Source organism: Hypanus sabinus, chromosome 1 (assembly GCF_030144855.1).
Source record: "Hypanus sabinus isolate sHypSab1 chromosome 1, sHypSab1.hap1, whole genome shotgun sequence".
NCBI lineage: Eukaryota > Metazoa > Chordata > Chondrichthyes > Myliobatiformes > Dasyatidae > Hypanus > Hypanus sabinus.
In genome coordinates this window covers 6,173,880-6,189,270 of record NC_082706.1, presented here as the reverse complement: position 1 = coordinate 6,189,270, position 15,391 = coordinate 6,173,880, and the positions used below count along the sequence as shown (strand labels likewise).

Below are 15,391 nucleotides of genomic sequence, written 5' to 3'. Positions count from 1 at the left end.
GAGTTGAGGTGGTTTCACAGAGTTTGAATCAATTGACAGCTGCAGTGCATCTTCTGTAATGTACCCATCAGTCTTTAGGCAGCTTTTCCTGCTCGTTGCTGTTTGCATGCTGTATGCTGTGATAGATAGAAACCACAAGTCCAATTATAAACTAACGGAATCTGAGTGGAACTATTTTAAAAGAACTGAGGTACTTAGGAGATGGAGTAATAGATTTACAATATTTAAAGGTAGTAGGGCTATTTAATAGGGCTTTTATTGAAACAGAAATAAGCTTTCTTTATGTACAGAGTACAAAACAAAGACCTCCAGGCAAAAGGAGGCCTGTAATGGAATATTGTTTGCTTCTAGCTGAACTTAGGGAGGCACTAGCAGATTTAGCACAAGCCATATAGACTTTGGTAATATATTGAAATAGGAAAGACTTCAACATCACTTGGACAATCTGAGAGTGAGTGCGTGACATGACAGAATCAATATAACAGAAAATTTGTGGGAAATTATCCACTTTGGTGCACAGAACAGTATTTTATGAGGACAGACACTTCTCTCTTCTTTCTAGTCCTGATGAGTAATCTTGGCTCGACTATTTATTCATTTCCATAGTTGCTGCCTGGCCTGCCGAATTCCTCTAGCACTTTGTGTATGTTACTCTGGGTTTCCAATATCTTTTCTGTTTATGTTGTTCTCTAGTTTGCATTTGGCCTCATCAGCAGTTGAGAAGGTTGAGGACAGATCAGACAGTGTGGGAGTGGGAAGGAGTGTGAGAGTTTGTTCACCTTTTCCACCTTTCACCCCTTCATCGTCAAGACTCTTCGGTCCTCCATATGATTTCATTTTGGGTGGCGAGGTGGAGATAAGTCTCTACCAAAGGAGGTCTAAATGCTCCTTCCCTCTGCTGGCCTACAGGTCACTCTTGGGCAAGGTGTAGTACCTGCTTAGCCCCCGATCAGGGACAGGTGAAGCCATGGGAGCAGGTGGTGGATGGTGATATGATCAGTTGATGCAAATCATAAGTGGTGGTTATGCGAGAACTGACGTCAGGCAAACAATCTCTGAAAAGTATTGATAATGGCTGAGGTCACCTGTCTTGTATAGTCTCTGTCCAGAAGAAGGCAATGGTGAACAGCTTCTATAGAAAAACTGGCCAAGAACAATAATAGCCATGGAAAGACCATGATTGCCTGTGTCATATGACACAGCACATAACAAGCAAACAAATGATTCCATCTGCCCATCAAACCTCCCTACATATCAATATCGTGTCTCTACCATCCTCCTCCCTTCCCCTTCCCTGCCCTGTCTAATAATTTCTCTTCCTCCATTCCCCGCTCGCCTTCTGACAACTATGTAATGGCTGTCTTCCCTTTCCTATCTCAGTTCTGATGCAAGATCTTAATGCTGCTTGATCCACTAATTTCTTCTAGTAATTTATTTTGCTCTGGATCTAGAGTCTCTTGTGTCTCAGCGTTTCTTTGGAGAAACACGTGATGCAGACAAGGTGCAAACTACTTCTTGTGATTTCATAAGTGCTATTTTTAGAGGGTGTTACCTTCTTGAGTTGTACATTGCCTGAGTGTTTTCAGAGGGACCACTTTTTTTTATTGTACTTGAACACTTTGTTTTCCTTTACACATTGGTTGTTCATCAGCCTTTGTAGTTTTTCATTGAATCCATTGTATTTCTTTGTATCTACTGTGAATACCTGTAAGAAAATCTCAGGATAGTATATGGTGAAATATATGTACTTTGAAAATAAGTTTATTTTGCACTTTGAACTTGGCAATGAAATGACGTCTCATTGTCTTAACTACCATTATGTCTTTAATAAATTCCTATGACGATTAATTGCTGTTGACAGTACCCCTTGGACAAGACTCATGAAATGCGGATAACAGCTCAGCTTCGCTTATGGATTTGGTTGGGGTTGTCTTCGGATGAAGAGGAGTTTGAGAAGCTCGTTGATGGAAAATTTACAGTTGCTGCAGAAAGAGTAAGTTCAATGTTCGCAACTATTAAAAAAATTGTGGGATCAGCTTAACAGTTATTTGGTTCTGCAGCTACTCAAAAATATGTGTCTTAATGTTGTTTTTTGGGAAGAGTTGATATGAAACGGCAGAGATGTGTCGAGATTTTCTCAGATAGGTGGCTAGCTCATACCACCTTACAACTGCATCCTGAAATGGTTAGTTCACACTTGGAAATGCTGGAAGCAAAGCACCCATCATTGCACTGATTACCTAGTTCTGTGCCAGACAAGATTTTGGCAGTGTGTTCAGAATTGTGTTCTTCTGTTGTTCCTCCCCTTTACCTTCTGGTAGATTGGTGTAAGGTGTATATCTCTCTTCATATAACCATATAACAATCACAGCACAGAAACAGGCCATCTCGGCTCTCCTAGTCCGTGCCAAACTCTTAATCTCACCTAGTCCCACCTACCCGCACTCAGCCCATAACCCTCTACTCCTTTCCTGTCCATATACCTATCCAATTTTACCTTAAATGACACAACTGAACTGGCTTCTACTACTTGTACAGGAAGCTCATTCCACACTGCTATCACACTCTGAGTAAAGAAATACCCCCTCGTGTTTCCCTTAAACTTTTGCCCCCAACTCTCAAATCATGTCCTCTCGTTTGAATCTCCCCTACTCTCAATGGAAACAGCCTGTTCACGTCAACTCTGTCTATTCCTCTCAAAATTTTAAATACCTCGATCAAATCACCCCTCAACCTTCTACGCTCCAGTGAATAGAGAACTAACTTGTTCAACCTTTCTCTGTAACTTAAGTGCTGAAACCCAGGTAACATCCTAGTAAATCATCTCTGCACTCTCTCTAATTTATTGATATCTTTCCTATAATTCGGTGACCAGAACTGCACACAATATTCTAAATTTGGCCTTACCAATGCCTTGTACAATTTTAACATTACATCCCAACTTCTGTACTCAATGCTTTGATTTATAAAAGCCATCGCTCCAAAAGCCTTCTTCACCACCCTATCTACATGAGACTCCACCTTCAGGGAACTATGCACTGTTATTCCTAGATCGCTCTGTTCCTCTGCATTCCTCAATGCCCTACCATTTACCCTGTATGTTCTATTTGGATTATTCCTGCCAAAATGTAGAACCTCACACTTCTCAGCATTAAACTCCATCTGCCAACGTTCAGCCCATTCTTCTAACTGGCATAAATCTCCCTGCAAGCTTTGAAAACCCACCTCATTATCCACAACACCTCCTACCTTAGTATCATCGGCATACTTACTAATCCAATTTACCACCCCATCATCCAGATCATTTATGTATATTACAAACAACATTGGGCCCAAAACAGATCCCTGAGGCGCCCCGCTAGTCACCGGCCTCCATCCCGATAAACAATTATCCACCACTACTCTCTGGCATCTCCCATCTAGCCACTGTTGAATCCATTTTATTACTCCAGCATTAATACCTAACGACTGAACCTTCTTAACTAACCTTCCATGTGGAACTTTGTCAAAGGCTTTGCTGAAGTCCATATAGACTACATCCACTGCCTTACCCTCGTCAACATTCCTCGTAACTTCTTCAAAAAATTCAATAAGGTTTGTCAAACATGACCTTCCACGCACAAATCCATGCTGGCTACTCCTAATCAGATCCTGTCTATCCAGATAATTATTAATACCATCTCTAAGAATACTTTCCATTAATTTACCCACCACTGATGTCAAACTGACAGGTCTATAATTGCTAGGCTTACTTCTAGAACCCTTTTTAAACAATGGAACCACATGAGCAATACGCCAATCCTCCGACACAATCCCCGTTTCTAATGACATCTTAAAGATCTCTGTCAGAGTGCCTGCTATTTCTACACAAACTTCCCTCAAGGTCCTGGGGAATATCCTGTCAGGATCTGGAGATTTATCCACTTTTAAATTTCTTAAAAGCGCCAGTACTTCCACCTCTTTAATTGTCATAGGTTCCATAACTTCCTTACTTGTTTCCCATACCTTACACAATTCAATATCCTTCTCCTTAGTGAATACCGAAGAGAAGAAATCGTTCAAAATCTCTCCCATCTCCCTCGGCTCCACACATAGCTGACCACTCTGATTCTCTAAGGGGCCAATTTTATCCCTCACTATCCTCTTGCTTTTAATATAACTGTAGAAACCTTTCGGATATACTTTCACCTTATTTGCCAAACCAACCTTGTATCTTCTTTTAGCTTTTCTAATCTCTTTCTTAAGATTCCTTTTACATTCTATATATTCCTCGAGCAATTCCTTTACTCCATGCTGCCTATATCTATTGTAGACATCCCTCTTTTTCCGAACCAAATTTCTAATATCCCTTGAAAACTATGGTACTTTCAAACCTTTAACCTTTCCTTTCAACCTAACAGGAACATAAAGATTCTGTACCCTCATAATTTCACCCTTAAATGACCTCCATTTCTCTATTACATCCTTCCCATAAAACAACTTGACCCAATCCACTCTCTCTAAATCCCTTTGCATCTCCTCAAAGTTAGCCTTTCTCCAATCAAAAATCTCAACTCTAGGTCCTGTCCTGTCCTTCTCCATAATTATATTGAAGCTAATGCTATTGTGATCACTGGACCCGAAGTGCTCCCCAACACATACATCTGTCGGCTGACCTATCGCATTCCCTAACAGGAGATCCAACACTGCCCCATCTCTAGTCAGTACTTCTATGTATTGTTGCAAAAAACTATCCTGCACACATTTCACAAACTCTAAACCATCCAGCCCTTTTACAGAATGAGTTTCCCAGTCTACATGTGGAAAATTAAAATCTCCCACAATCACCACCTTGTGTTTACTACAAATATCTGCTATCTCCTTACACATTTGCTCTTCCAACTCACGCTCCCCATTAGGTGGCCTATAATACACTCCTATCAGTGTTACTACACCCTTCCCATTCCTCAATTCCACCCAAGTAGCCTCCCTAGAGGAGCTCTCTAATCTATCCTTCCAAAGCACCACCATAAGATTTTCTCGGACAAGTAATGCAACACCTCCTCCTCTGGCCCCTCCTACTCTATCACACCTGAAGCAACTAAATCCAGGAATATTTAGTTGCTAATCACACCCTTCCTGCAACCATGTTTCACTAATAGCTACAACATCATAATTCCAGGTATCAATCCACGCTTTAAGCTCATCCACCTTTCTTACAATGCTCCTAGCATTAAAATAGATACATTTAAGATACTGTCCACCCCCTCCTCTCTTTTCATCCCTAACAATCCATTCAAATTTATTATCCTTTTCTTTCTTCTCCCCTACATCTTCGGGCTGAGCGCATCCCTTCTCCATCACCTGCCTTTCCTCTCTCACACACTGTCTATTTACTTGCTCTACTGGTGAACTAACCTCCTCTCCCATGGTTTCCTCAAATTGATTCCCGCCCCCCCCCCCCCCCATTTTACTAGTTTAAAGTCTGCCCTGTAGCCCTAGCAAACCTCCCCGCTAGGATATTGGTCCCCCCAGGATTCAAGTGTAACCCGTCCTTCTTGAACAGGTCACGCCTGCCCCAGAAGAGGTCCCAATGATCCAGAAACTTGAATCCCTGCCCCCTGCTCCAATCCCACAGCCACGCATTCATCCTCCACCTAATTCTATTCCTACTCTCACTGTCGCGTGGCACAGGCAGTAATCCCGAGATTACTACCTTTGCGGTCCTTCTTCTTAACTGCCTTCCTAACTCCCTATACTCTCGTTTCAGGACCTCTTCCCCTTTCCTACCTATGTCATTGGTACCTACATGTACCACGACCTCTGGCTCCTCACCCTCCCACTTCAGGATATCTTGGACGCGATCAGAAACGTCCCGAACCCTGGCACCAGGGAGGCAAATTACCATCCGGGACTCCCGATCACCTCCACAGAACCACCTGTCTGAACCTCTGACTATCGAGTCCCCTATTATTATGGTCCTCTTTCTTCTATCCCTACCCTTCTGAGCTACAGGGCCGTCCTCTGTGCCGGAGGCCTGGCCACTGTCACTTCCACCAGGAAGGCTGTCTCCCCCCCCAACAGTACTCAAACATGAGTACTTATTGTCAAGGGGTACAGCCACTGGGGTACTCTCTAGTACCTGCCTCTTCCCCTTCCTGACCGTGACCCATCTATCTGCCTCCCGTGGCCCCGGAGTGACCACCTGCCTGTAACTCCTCTCTATCACCTCCTCACTCTCCCTGACCAGGCGAAGAGCTGGTCGAGCTGCAGCTCCAGTTCCCTAACTCGGTCCCTCAGGAGCTGCAGTTCGGTGCACCTGGCGCAGATGTGGACGTCCAGGAGGCTCGGAGACTCCAGGACCTCCCACATTCGACACCGAGAACAACAAGCTGCCCTCATACTCATACTTCCCGAAAAACTGAAAAATAACAAGAACTAAAAGATAAGCCTACTGTGCCCTCTTCCGCCTAAGCCCCCTGAGCCCAAGCCCTACACTCTGCTCCCGGCGCACTCCGCTGCCCGCAAACGAAGCTGCCCACTTCTTAAGGCTGTGTTCGTTTTATATCTTCCCTCCTTCCCAGGCCTCCTCACGCGCCTGCGCAGTATTGCCTCTCAGAACTCCCATCTGAGACGCAATTGGACAATTTGAAAATGGCCGCCGCCGCACTTCCTCTCAAAGCCTCGCTGTCCTCTTCCAAAAGAGAACTACCTCACTCAGTCTCTTCTTTTTTATTTCTTCCCTCCTTCCCAGGCCTCCTCACGCACCTGTGCAGTCCCGCCTCTCAGAACTGCGATCTGAGACGCAATTGGACAATTTGAAAATGGCCGCCGCCGCACTTCCTCTCAAAGCCTCGCTGTCCTCTTCATAGCCTGTTTGTCATCTGTGAATCTGCACAAGACATAGGAACAGAATTAGGTCTTTTGATCCATCCAGTCTGTTCTGCCATTCAAACATGGCTGATCCGTTTTTCCCCTCCCCAACCCCATTCCCCGGCCTTCTTCCTATAACCTGTGATGCCGCGTCCAATTAAGAACCTGTCAATCTCCATCTTAAATACACCCAATGACCTGGCCTCCACAGCTGCCTGTGATAACAAATTCTACAAACTCTATAGAAATTTTTCCACATCTCTGTTTTAAATGAATGTCCCTCTACCCTGAGGCTGTGCGCTCTTGTCCTAGACTCCCCCACCGTGGGAAACGTCCTTTCCACTTCTTTGTCTAGGCCTTTCAATATTTGAAAGGTTTCAGTGAGAAACCCCCCCCCCCCCCCCAATGCTTCTAAATTCCAGCAAGTACGGACCCAGAGCCATCAAACAATCCTCACATGATAACTCTTTAATTCCCGGAAACATCCTTATAAACCGTTTCTGGCCCCTCTCCAATGCCAGCACATCCATGTTTTTCTGTGGTTCTATCTTTTCCTAGATGAGGAGCCCAAAACTGTTCATTATACTGTAGGTGAGGCCTCACCAGGGCCTTATAAAGCTTCAGCATCACATCACTGCTCTTGTATTCTAGACTTCTTGAAATGAATGCTGTAATTGCATTTGCTTTTCTCACCACTGACTCAACCTGCAAGTTAACTTTTGGGGTGTTCTGTACAAGGACTCCCAAGTTCCTTTGCATCTCAGATTTTTGGTAGTAGAAATAAATGTGCAGACTATTTTCTAAACGGGGCCTTTCTCCCCTTTTAGAAAATAGTCTGCACATTTATTTCTACTTGCAACGTGCATAGCCATGTATTTTCCAACATTGTATTTCATTTGCCATTTTCTTGCCCGTTCTCTTAATCTGTCTAAGTCCTTCTGCAGCCTACCTGTTTCCTCAACACTACCTGCCTCTCCACAAATCTTTGTATCATCTGCAGACTTGACAACAAAGCCATCTATTCCATCATCTAAATTATCGATATACAGTATAAAAAGAAGCAGTCCCAACTCCGGCTGTTGTGGAACACCATTCGTCACTGGCAGCCAACCAGACAATGTTCCTTTTATTCCCACTTGCTGCCTCCTACCAACCAGCCAATACTCTAACCATGTTAGTCACTTTCCTGTAATACCACAGGCTCTTAACTTGGTAAGCAGCCTTAGTATCAAAGGCCTTCTGAAAGTCCAAGTATACAACATCCACTGCATCACCTTTATCTATCTTATTTGTAATCTCCTCAAACAATTCCAACAGGTTTGTCAGGCCAGTTTTTCCCTTAAGGAAACAATGCTGATTTTGTCCTATCTTGTCCTGTGTCTCCATTACCTCTTCCTTAAGGAGTGTCAACAATCCTTTCATCTGCAGGGTGTTATCTCTGTTGCCTTGAAGCATGTTAGTAACTTGCAGCTGGGAAATTAGCCATTCATTTCTGTTCTGGTTGAGAGATGCGCGGCCATATGCAGATCTTAAATAACCTTCAATACCAATAGATCTAATCAGCAAAATAATCTCCTATATTATTAAAATAGAAGTATAGGTTACTCTTTTTATGGTTTTTAATCACAGAGTGCCCATATTCCTTCCTTTAAATTTAGGTTTCATCAGTTATCCACATATTAAGGGTAACTAAGAGGGCAGGTGAAATACTCAACAAGTCAGTCAGCACAAGTGAAGAGAGAAATTTTCCAGCTCAGTGACTTTCATCAGAGCTTAAATAACCTTACAGTTCTAAATTTCAATGTATAATTCTACAGAATGCCAGTTACTATCTACTCCATGTAAGCGTCTTGTTGAAGTTTAAGTGTAATGTTTGAGGCCAAATATATTTTTCGCCTGTGACTTATTTAGGTTTCAGTGATGAGTGGCATTGGGGGTGGGGTGATAGTGGCAAGCTCAGATCTTGAGCCAGATGCTCAAGTTTTGCTGGAGACCACGCTGCTCAGCTCCATGGAGGAAATAAACTAGAATATAAAAGCAAGGATGTAATGTTGAGACTTTATAAGATTGCTAGTGAGGCCTCATTTGGAGTATTGTGAGCTGTTTTGAGCACCTTATCTAAGAAAGGACGTACTTACATTGGAGGGGGTTCAAAGAGGGTTAATGAAAATGATTCCAGGATTGAAAGGCTTATCATGTGAGGAGTGTTTGATGGCTCTGAGCCTGTACTCACTGGAATTCCGAAGAATGAGGGGAGATCTCATCGAAACATCGAATTTTGAAAGGCCTTGATAGAGTGGATGTGGAGAAGATGTTTCCTATGATGGGGGAGTCTTAAGACCAGAGGATACAGCTTCAGAAGAGAGAGACACCCATTTAGAATGGAGATGAGGAGGAACTTCTTCAGCCAGAGAGTGGTGAATCTATGGAATTTGTTGCCACAGATGGCTGTGGAACCCAAGTCATTGGGTATATTTAAGGGAGAAGTTGATAGATTCTTCATTAGTCAGGGCATGAAAGGATATGGGGAGAAGGCAGAAGATTTGCGCTGAGGGAAATGGATTAGCCATGATGAAATGGCGGAGCAGACTTGATGGGCCAAATGGCCTAATTCCTTTCCTATATCTTATGGTCTTATGGTATAACCTGAGCCATCCTGCTCCATTACATCTGTTTAAACTGTTCAGCATACTCTATAGTGCACGGGTTTTTTGTCATATGCTCAAGTACATGTATGCACACAAGCAAAGGAAAAACTTATTGCAGCATCACCACATGCACATTGCATCAGATAATTGGCATTCTCAAGAAAAAAATGTAAGTTTAAATTACACGCATTTTTACAAGAAAAAGTTAAAATAGGATAAAAAAATAGTGTCTACTTTATAGCAAACTGAGCCTTCATGGGAGCTCCAAAGTCTTGCAGTTTAGGGTTAGTAAGTTGTGGGCATGCTCTGTTGGTGCCGGAAGCATGACGACACTTGCAGCGTGCCCCGGCACATCTTCGGACTGCATTGGTCATTGCTGTATTTCACTCTCTGCCTGCCAGAACAAGCGGGATTACTCAGTGGCCACTCATTTTAATTCCACTTCCCATTCCCATTCCTCCACTGTCGGGATAGGCCACATTTATATTCTATTTGGGTAGCTTCCAACCTGATGGCAGGAACATCTGTTTCTCAAACTTCCAGTAATGCCTCCCTCCTCCTGCTCCCCTTGACCATTTCCCATTCCTTTGTCCCTCTCTCATGTTATCTCCTTGCCTGCCCATTGCCTCCCCTGGTGCTCCGAAAATACCCCCCCCCCCCGCCCTCCTGTTTTTTTTCTTCCATGGCCTTCTGTCACTTTCACCAATCAACTTCCTAGATCCTTGCTTCATCCCTCTCCCTCCAAGCTTCACCTATCGCCTGGCATTTCTCTCTCCCCTACCCCCACCTTTCAAATCTACTCCTCAGCTCTTTTTTCTCCAGTCCTGCAGAAAGATTTCCGCCTCAGCATTTTGGATGTATTTCACTGTATGTTTTGATGTACATATGTCAAATGAAGCTAATCCTTATCTCTTTAAAGCTGTGTGTAACTAACTGACAATAATACTTAATGTCTTAATTTTCAGTATGAAAATCAAGCAAAAGTAATGGGCCGTTGGGGCACCAGTGGATTACTGCAACACCCAATATATTCTGATGCAATGGGTAAAATGAGGCTTTCAAAAAAAGATTTCTACCCTCTGAAAGGTTGGGAGTGGGATGGGAAGTGGACTGTTGATCCGGAGCAATGGTGAGTTTGTTTCATCTCTAATTCACTATACTATCAGTGTCAGATGTTATAGAAGAGAATTCACAAGAGCAGAATGGGGCAACAGTTAATGCTGCTGCTTTACACCTCAAGCAATGCAGGTTCGATCTTGACCTCTAATAATGCATTGTGTTTGCATGTTCTTACTGTCACCACATGAGTGCTCCAGTTTCCACCCACATCCCACAGATAAGATGATTGATAGGGTAGTTGGCCCCTATAAATTACTCCTAGTGAGGCATGTTCAGGAAAATCAGAGTAGAGTGGGTGAATGGGATTACTGTGATTAATTGGATTATCTGATCGACTAAATGACCTCTTTCATAGAATATGCAACACAGAAATCCTGCCGTCGATCCTGTATTCCCCACACTGATATGAAACCTGCCATTGATCCTGTATTCCCCCAAACTGATATGAATTCTGCCATTAACCCTGTATTCCCCCACACTTCAAGATTGTTCCTCCATAGCTTCAAGATGGCGGCGCAACACAGCGTGCAGCAACCACTCCAGGAATGAATATCTGTTATCTGTAAGTAGGGGCCGTGTACAATCCTGATTTGATGGAGACGGACGTGTGAAGCATGGAGGAACATCTGGCGAAACTTTTGAAATGCCTGTTTTGCTGCCTCTGCTACTGTGCGATCGGAAAAATCTCTGGGAGGAAGGCCCCGAATCCTTGGCTTTGCCTGTTGCTTGGCGGCCGGTGCCGGGGTCGAAGCGCTCGGCAGAGATGGTACTCGGTGTCGGAGGGCTGGTCAGAGGCTCAAAGTTTTCGGACGGATTCGGAGTTGGCTGTGGTCGGAGCTCCAGAGTGCTGTATCGGCAAGCTGCAGCACTGGAGGTTCACGGCAGGAAGAGCTTTTCTTCCTTCTACAGTCTGTGTGAGATGATGGGCTGTCAGGACTTTTCTTTTAAACCGTGCCATGAACTGCTCTTTATCAGATTACAGTATTGCTTTGCACTGTTGAAACTATGTGTTATAATTATGTGGTCTTTGTCAGTTAGTCTTTTATCAATTATGATTTTGTCTGCACCGTTGAAACTATATGTTAACTATATATAACTATGTGGTTTTGTGTAGGTCTTGTAGTTTTAGGTTTGTCTGATGGGTTTGTAGTTCCTTTCCGGGGAACGTGCCAAGACGGTAGCGCGATATCGATACGCAGCAGCCTCTCCGGACTCTGGATTGGATTATTACCAAACGTTATGTGGTTTTTCTTGTGTGGTCTGTTTTGTGCTTTTTCGTGATATCATTACAGAGAACGTTGTCTCATTTTTTAACTGCATTGTATTTGTGGTTTATAAATGACAATAGATTGAATCTGAATCTGATATGAAACCTGCCATTCACCCTGTATTCCTCCACGCTGATACAAATCCTGCTGTTGACCCTGTATTCATCCACACTCATATGAATCCTGCCATTGATCCTGTATACCTCCACACTGATACAAATCCTGCCATTAACCCTTTCCATGAGGTTTTGTGGATCTTGTGCACACAACCTCCACACAGTAAGTGACTGCAGCATGTTATAAAGGCATTAGTTGCAGTAGGCAGAAAAGGGAGACTTTTAACTTGTATCCTAGAGGGGAAAGGGCAGTGTGATCATGAGAACTCATGAATAGCTCTTTTTGAACTATTAATTTGATATATATATATAGGTTTCTTATTGTAATTTGTAGTATTTGTTGTGTTGCTGCACAACACAACAGCTTTCCTTTATCAGTGATGATAAAGCTGATCTGATTTGTTTGTCATGAATTGGAGGCTTGTTCTATGTGTGAGAATACTCACACATAGTACTGGGGCTCCACAGGGGACTGTCCTGTCTCCCTTTCTCTTCACCATCTACACCTCGGACTTCAACTACAACACAGAGTCTTGCCATTTTCAGAAGTTTTCTGATGACTCTGCCATAGTTGGATGCATCAGCAAGGGAGATGAGGCTGAGTACAGGGCTATGGTGGGAAACTTTGTCACATGGTGTGAGCAGAATCACCTGCAGCTTAATGTGAAAAAGACTAAGGAGCTGGTGGTGGACCTGAGGAGGGCTAAGGCACCGGTGACCCCTGTTTCCATCCAAGGGGTCAGTGTGGACATGGTGGAGGATTACAAATACCTGGGGATACGAATGGACAATAAACTGGACTGGTCAAAAAACACTGAGGCCGTCTACAAGAAGGGTCAGAGCCGTCTCTATTTCCTGAGGAGACTGAGGTCCTTTAACATCTGCCGGATGATGCTGAGGATGTTCTACGAGGCTGTGGGGGCCAGTGCTATCATGTTTGTTGTTGTGTGCTGGGGCAGCAGGCTGAGGGTAGCAGACACCAACAAAATCAACAAACTCATTCGTAAGGCCAGTGATGTTGTGGGGGTGGAACTGGACTCTCTGACGGTGGTGTCTGAAAAGAGGATGCTGTCCAAGTTGCATGCCATCTTGGACAATGACTCCCATCCACTCTGTAATGTACTGGTTAGGCACAGTAGTACGTTCAACCAGAGACTCATTCCACCAAGATGTAACACTGAGCGTCATAGGAAGTCATTCCTACCTATGGCCATCAAACTTTACAACTCCTCCCTCGGAATGTTAGACACCCTGTGCCAATAGGCTGGTCCTGGACTTATTTCCACTTGACATGATTAACATTATTATTTAATTGTTTATGGTTTTATATTGCTATATTTCTACACTATTCTTGGTTGGTGTAGCTGTAACGAAACCCAATTTCCCTTGGGATCAATAAAGTATGTCTGTCTGTCTGAATTCACCAGTTTCTTCTTCTCTTTAACAGCTTGCTGTTTGATCCTGATGCTGGACATACTGAATTTGTGGATGATGTTTATGAAAATGAATATCATTTGGCTGGAGGAGAGTGGGTTCCAGCATTTGAACATTACACTGATGTAGTAGGTGTTTCTATCATTAAACCTTCTGGTATCCAAAATTATGCCTTGAGATTCAGTGCTCATCTTAATAATTGGAAACTATCGTTCTTCAAAGCTTAGCTAATTGGGATGAAAATAAATCTGCACAGAATGCTTTTACTTTCTAAATTATATGATTTTGATTGTGTCAAAACTGTATAAATCTTTCTGAAATACTATGGACAGTGCAATCTCAGTATTAAGTAACTCAGTTTATACAGAGGTGGCCATCTGTGTCTGAGTAGTTACAAATGAGTTTCAAGGAAGTGTGAAAACTTTGTGCACAGTAATTGTTTACAGACATGTGCACACATCCTCTACACTGTAAGTGACTGCAGCATGTCATAAAGGTACTATTTACAGAAGGCAGAGAAGGGAGGCTTTTATCTTGTATCCTAAAGGGAAAAGGGCAGTGTGATAATGACCTTTGCACTACAAGCACTTGCCATTTTAGTTCATTGAATCAGATGTGTGTTGAGAAGTGTTTTCTGTTCTGGAGTAACACACAAAATGCTGAAGGAACTCAGCAAGTTTAGCAGAAAAGGAAAGGAGTAAGCACTTGATATTTTGGGCTAAGACTCTTCATAAGAACTGGAAGCGAAGGGGGCAGAACACAGAATAAGAAGGTGAGGGGAGGGAAAGGAGTACAAGCTGGCGGGTATTATGTGAGACTAGGTGAGGGGTAAGGTAGGTGGGTGGGGAAAAATAAGAAGCTGGGAGGTGAAAGATAGAAGAGGTAAAGGCTGAAGGTGTAGGAATCAGTAGAAGAGGAGATTGAACCACATGAGAAAGGGAAAGTGGAGGGAAACTAGAGGGAGGTGATGAGCATGTGAGGAGGAAAGAGGTGAGAGCTTATTCAGAATGGGGAACGGGAAAAGAGAGAAGGGTGGGGGGGGGTGAAATTACTGTAAGTTTGAGAAGTTGGTGTTTATGGAGGCTACCCAGGTGGAATATGAGGTGATATTCCTTCAACTTGGGCGTAGCCTCATTAAGGCAGTAGAGGTGGCTATGGCCAGACATGTCAAAATGGGAATGGTAAATCAAATTGAAATCGGTGGCCACCCGGAGATCCTGCCTTTTGTGGCAACCTTTTCTATTCTAGAGTATGGTACAATTCTCTTTCCTTTTAGAAAGGGTACAGATATCTATCAATGGAAGACATTGAATGTCCCGATGGATGGGAATGGAAGGAAGAATGGAACCCAGATCTTTCTAGGGCAGTAGATGAAAGTGGTAAGTTGGCATGTGACCTGTGGGATGGGAGTAAATTCTGTTGTATTGTACACAACATTCATTCATTGTTTCCAAATTATAGATGAACTTGGTGCCTGAATACTAAGAAGGAAATTTCTGATCATTTGAGTTCACAAAACCACTTGCAAGTTTATGAAGAAACTATTTCTCTGTCTACTGATGACATCTTAATTTAGCATCTCATCTGAAACGTTGCTCCACTATCAGTGTAGGATATACTTTAGAACTGATTTAGAGGGAATAGTACTTCCCACTGAGTCACAGCTGAAATTGATGATGTAGTATTATAGTCATAGAGAAGAACAACATAGAAGCAAGCCCTTCAGCTTATCTAGTCCATGCTGAAACCATTTAGACTGCCTATGCCCATCAACCTGCACCAGGACCATAGCTCTCCATACCCCTGCTAACCATGTACCTATTCAGAAATTGACCCACATGAATACTTAAGTTGGCAGCTCATTCCACACTTGCACAACCATCTGAGTGAAGAAGTTTTCCCTCGCGTCCCCCTTAAACTTCTCACCTTTCACCCTAAACCCATGTTATCTTGT

The 15,391-nt window shown here is 43.3% G+C and overlaps 1 protein-coding gene across 1 annotated transcript in view; it reads left to right on the top strand.

The window, feature by feature from the left end:
• Window positions 1–15,391, top strand: part of LOC132401505 (myoferlin-like) — a 152,534-nt gene that overhangs the window by 66,694 nt on the left and 70,449 nt on the right. The window contains exons 16-19 of the mRNA XM_059983881.1: window positions 1,862–1,993; window positions 10,466–10,629; window positions 13,451–13,565; window positions 14,714–14,816. Of these exons, the coding sequence (XP_059839864.1) occupies window positions 1,862–1,993; window positions 10,466–10,629; window positions 13,451–13,565; window positions 14,714–14,816 (514 nt within the window). The remainder of the gene's footprint in view (window positions 1–1,861; window positions 1,994–10,465; window positions 10,630–13,450; window positions 13,566–14,713; window positions 14,817–15,391) is intronic.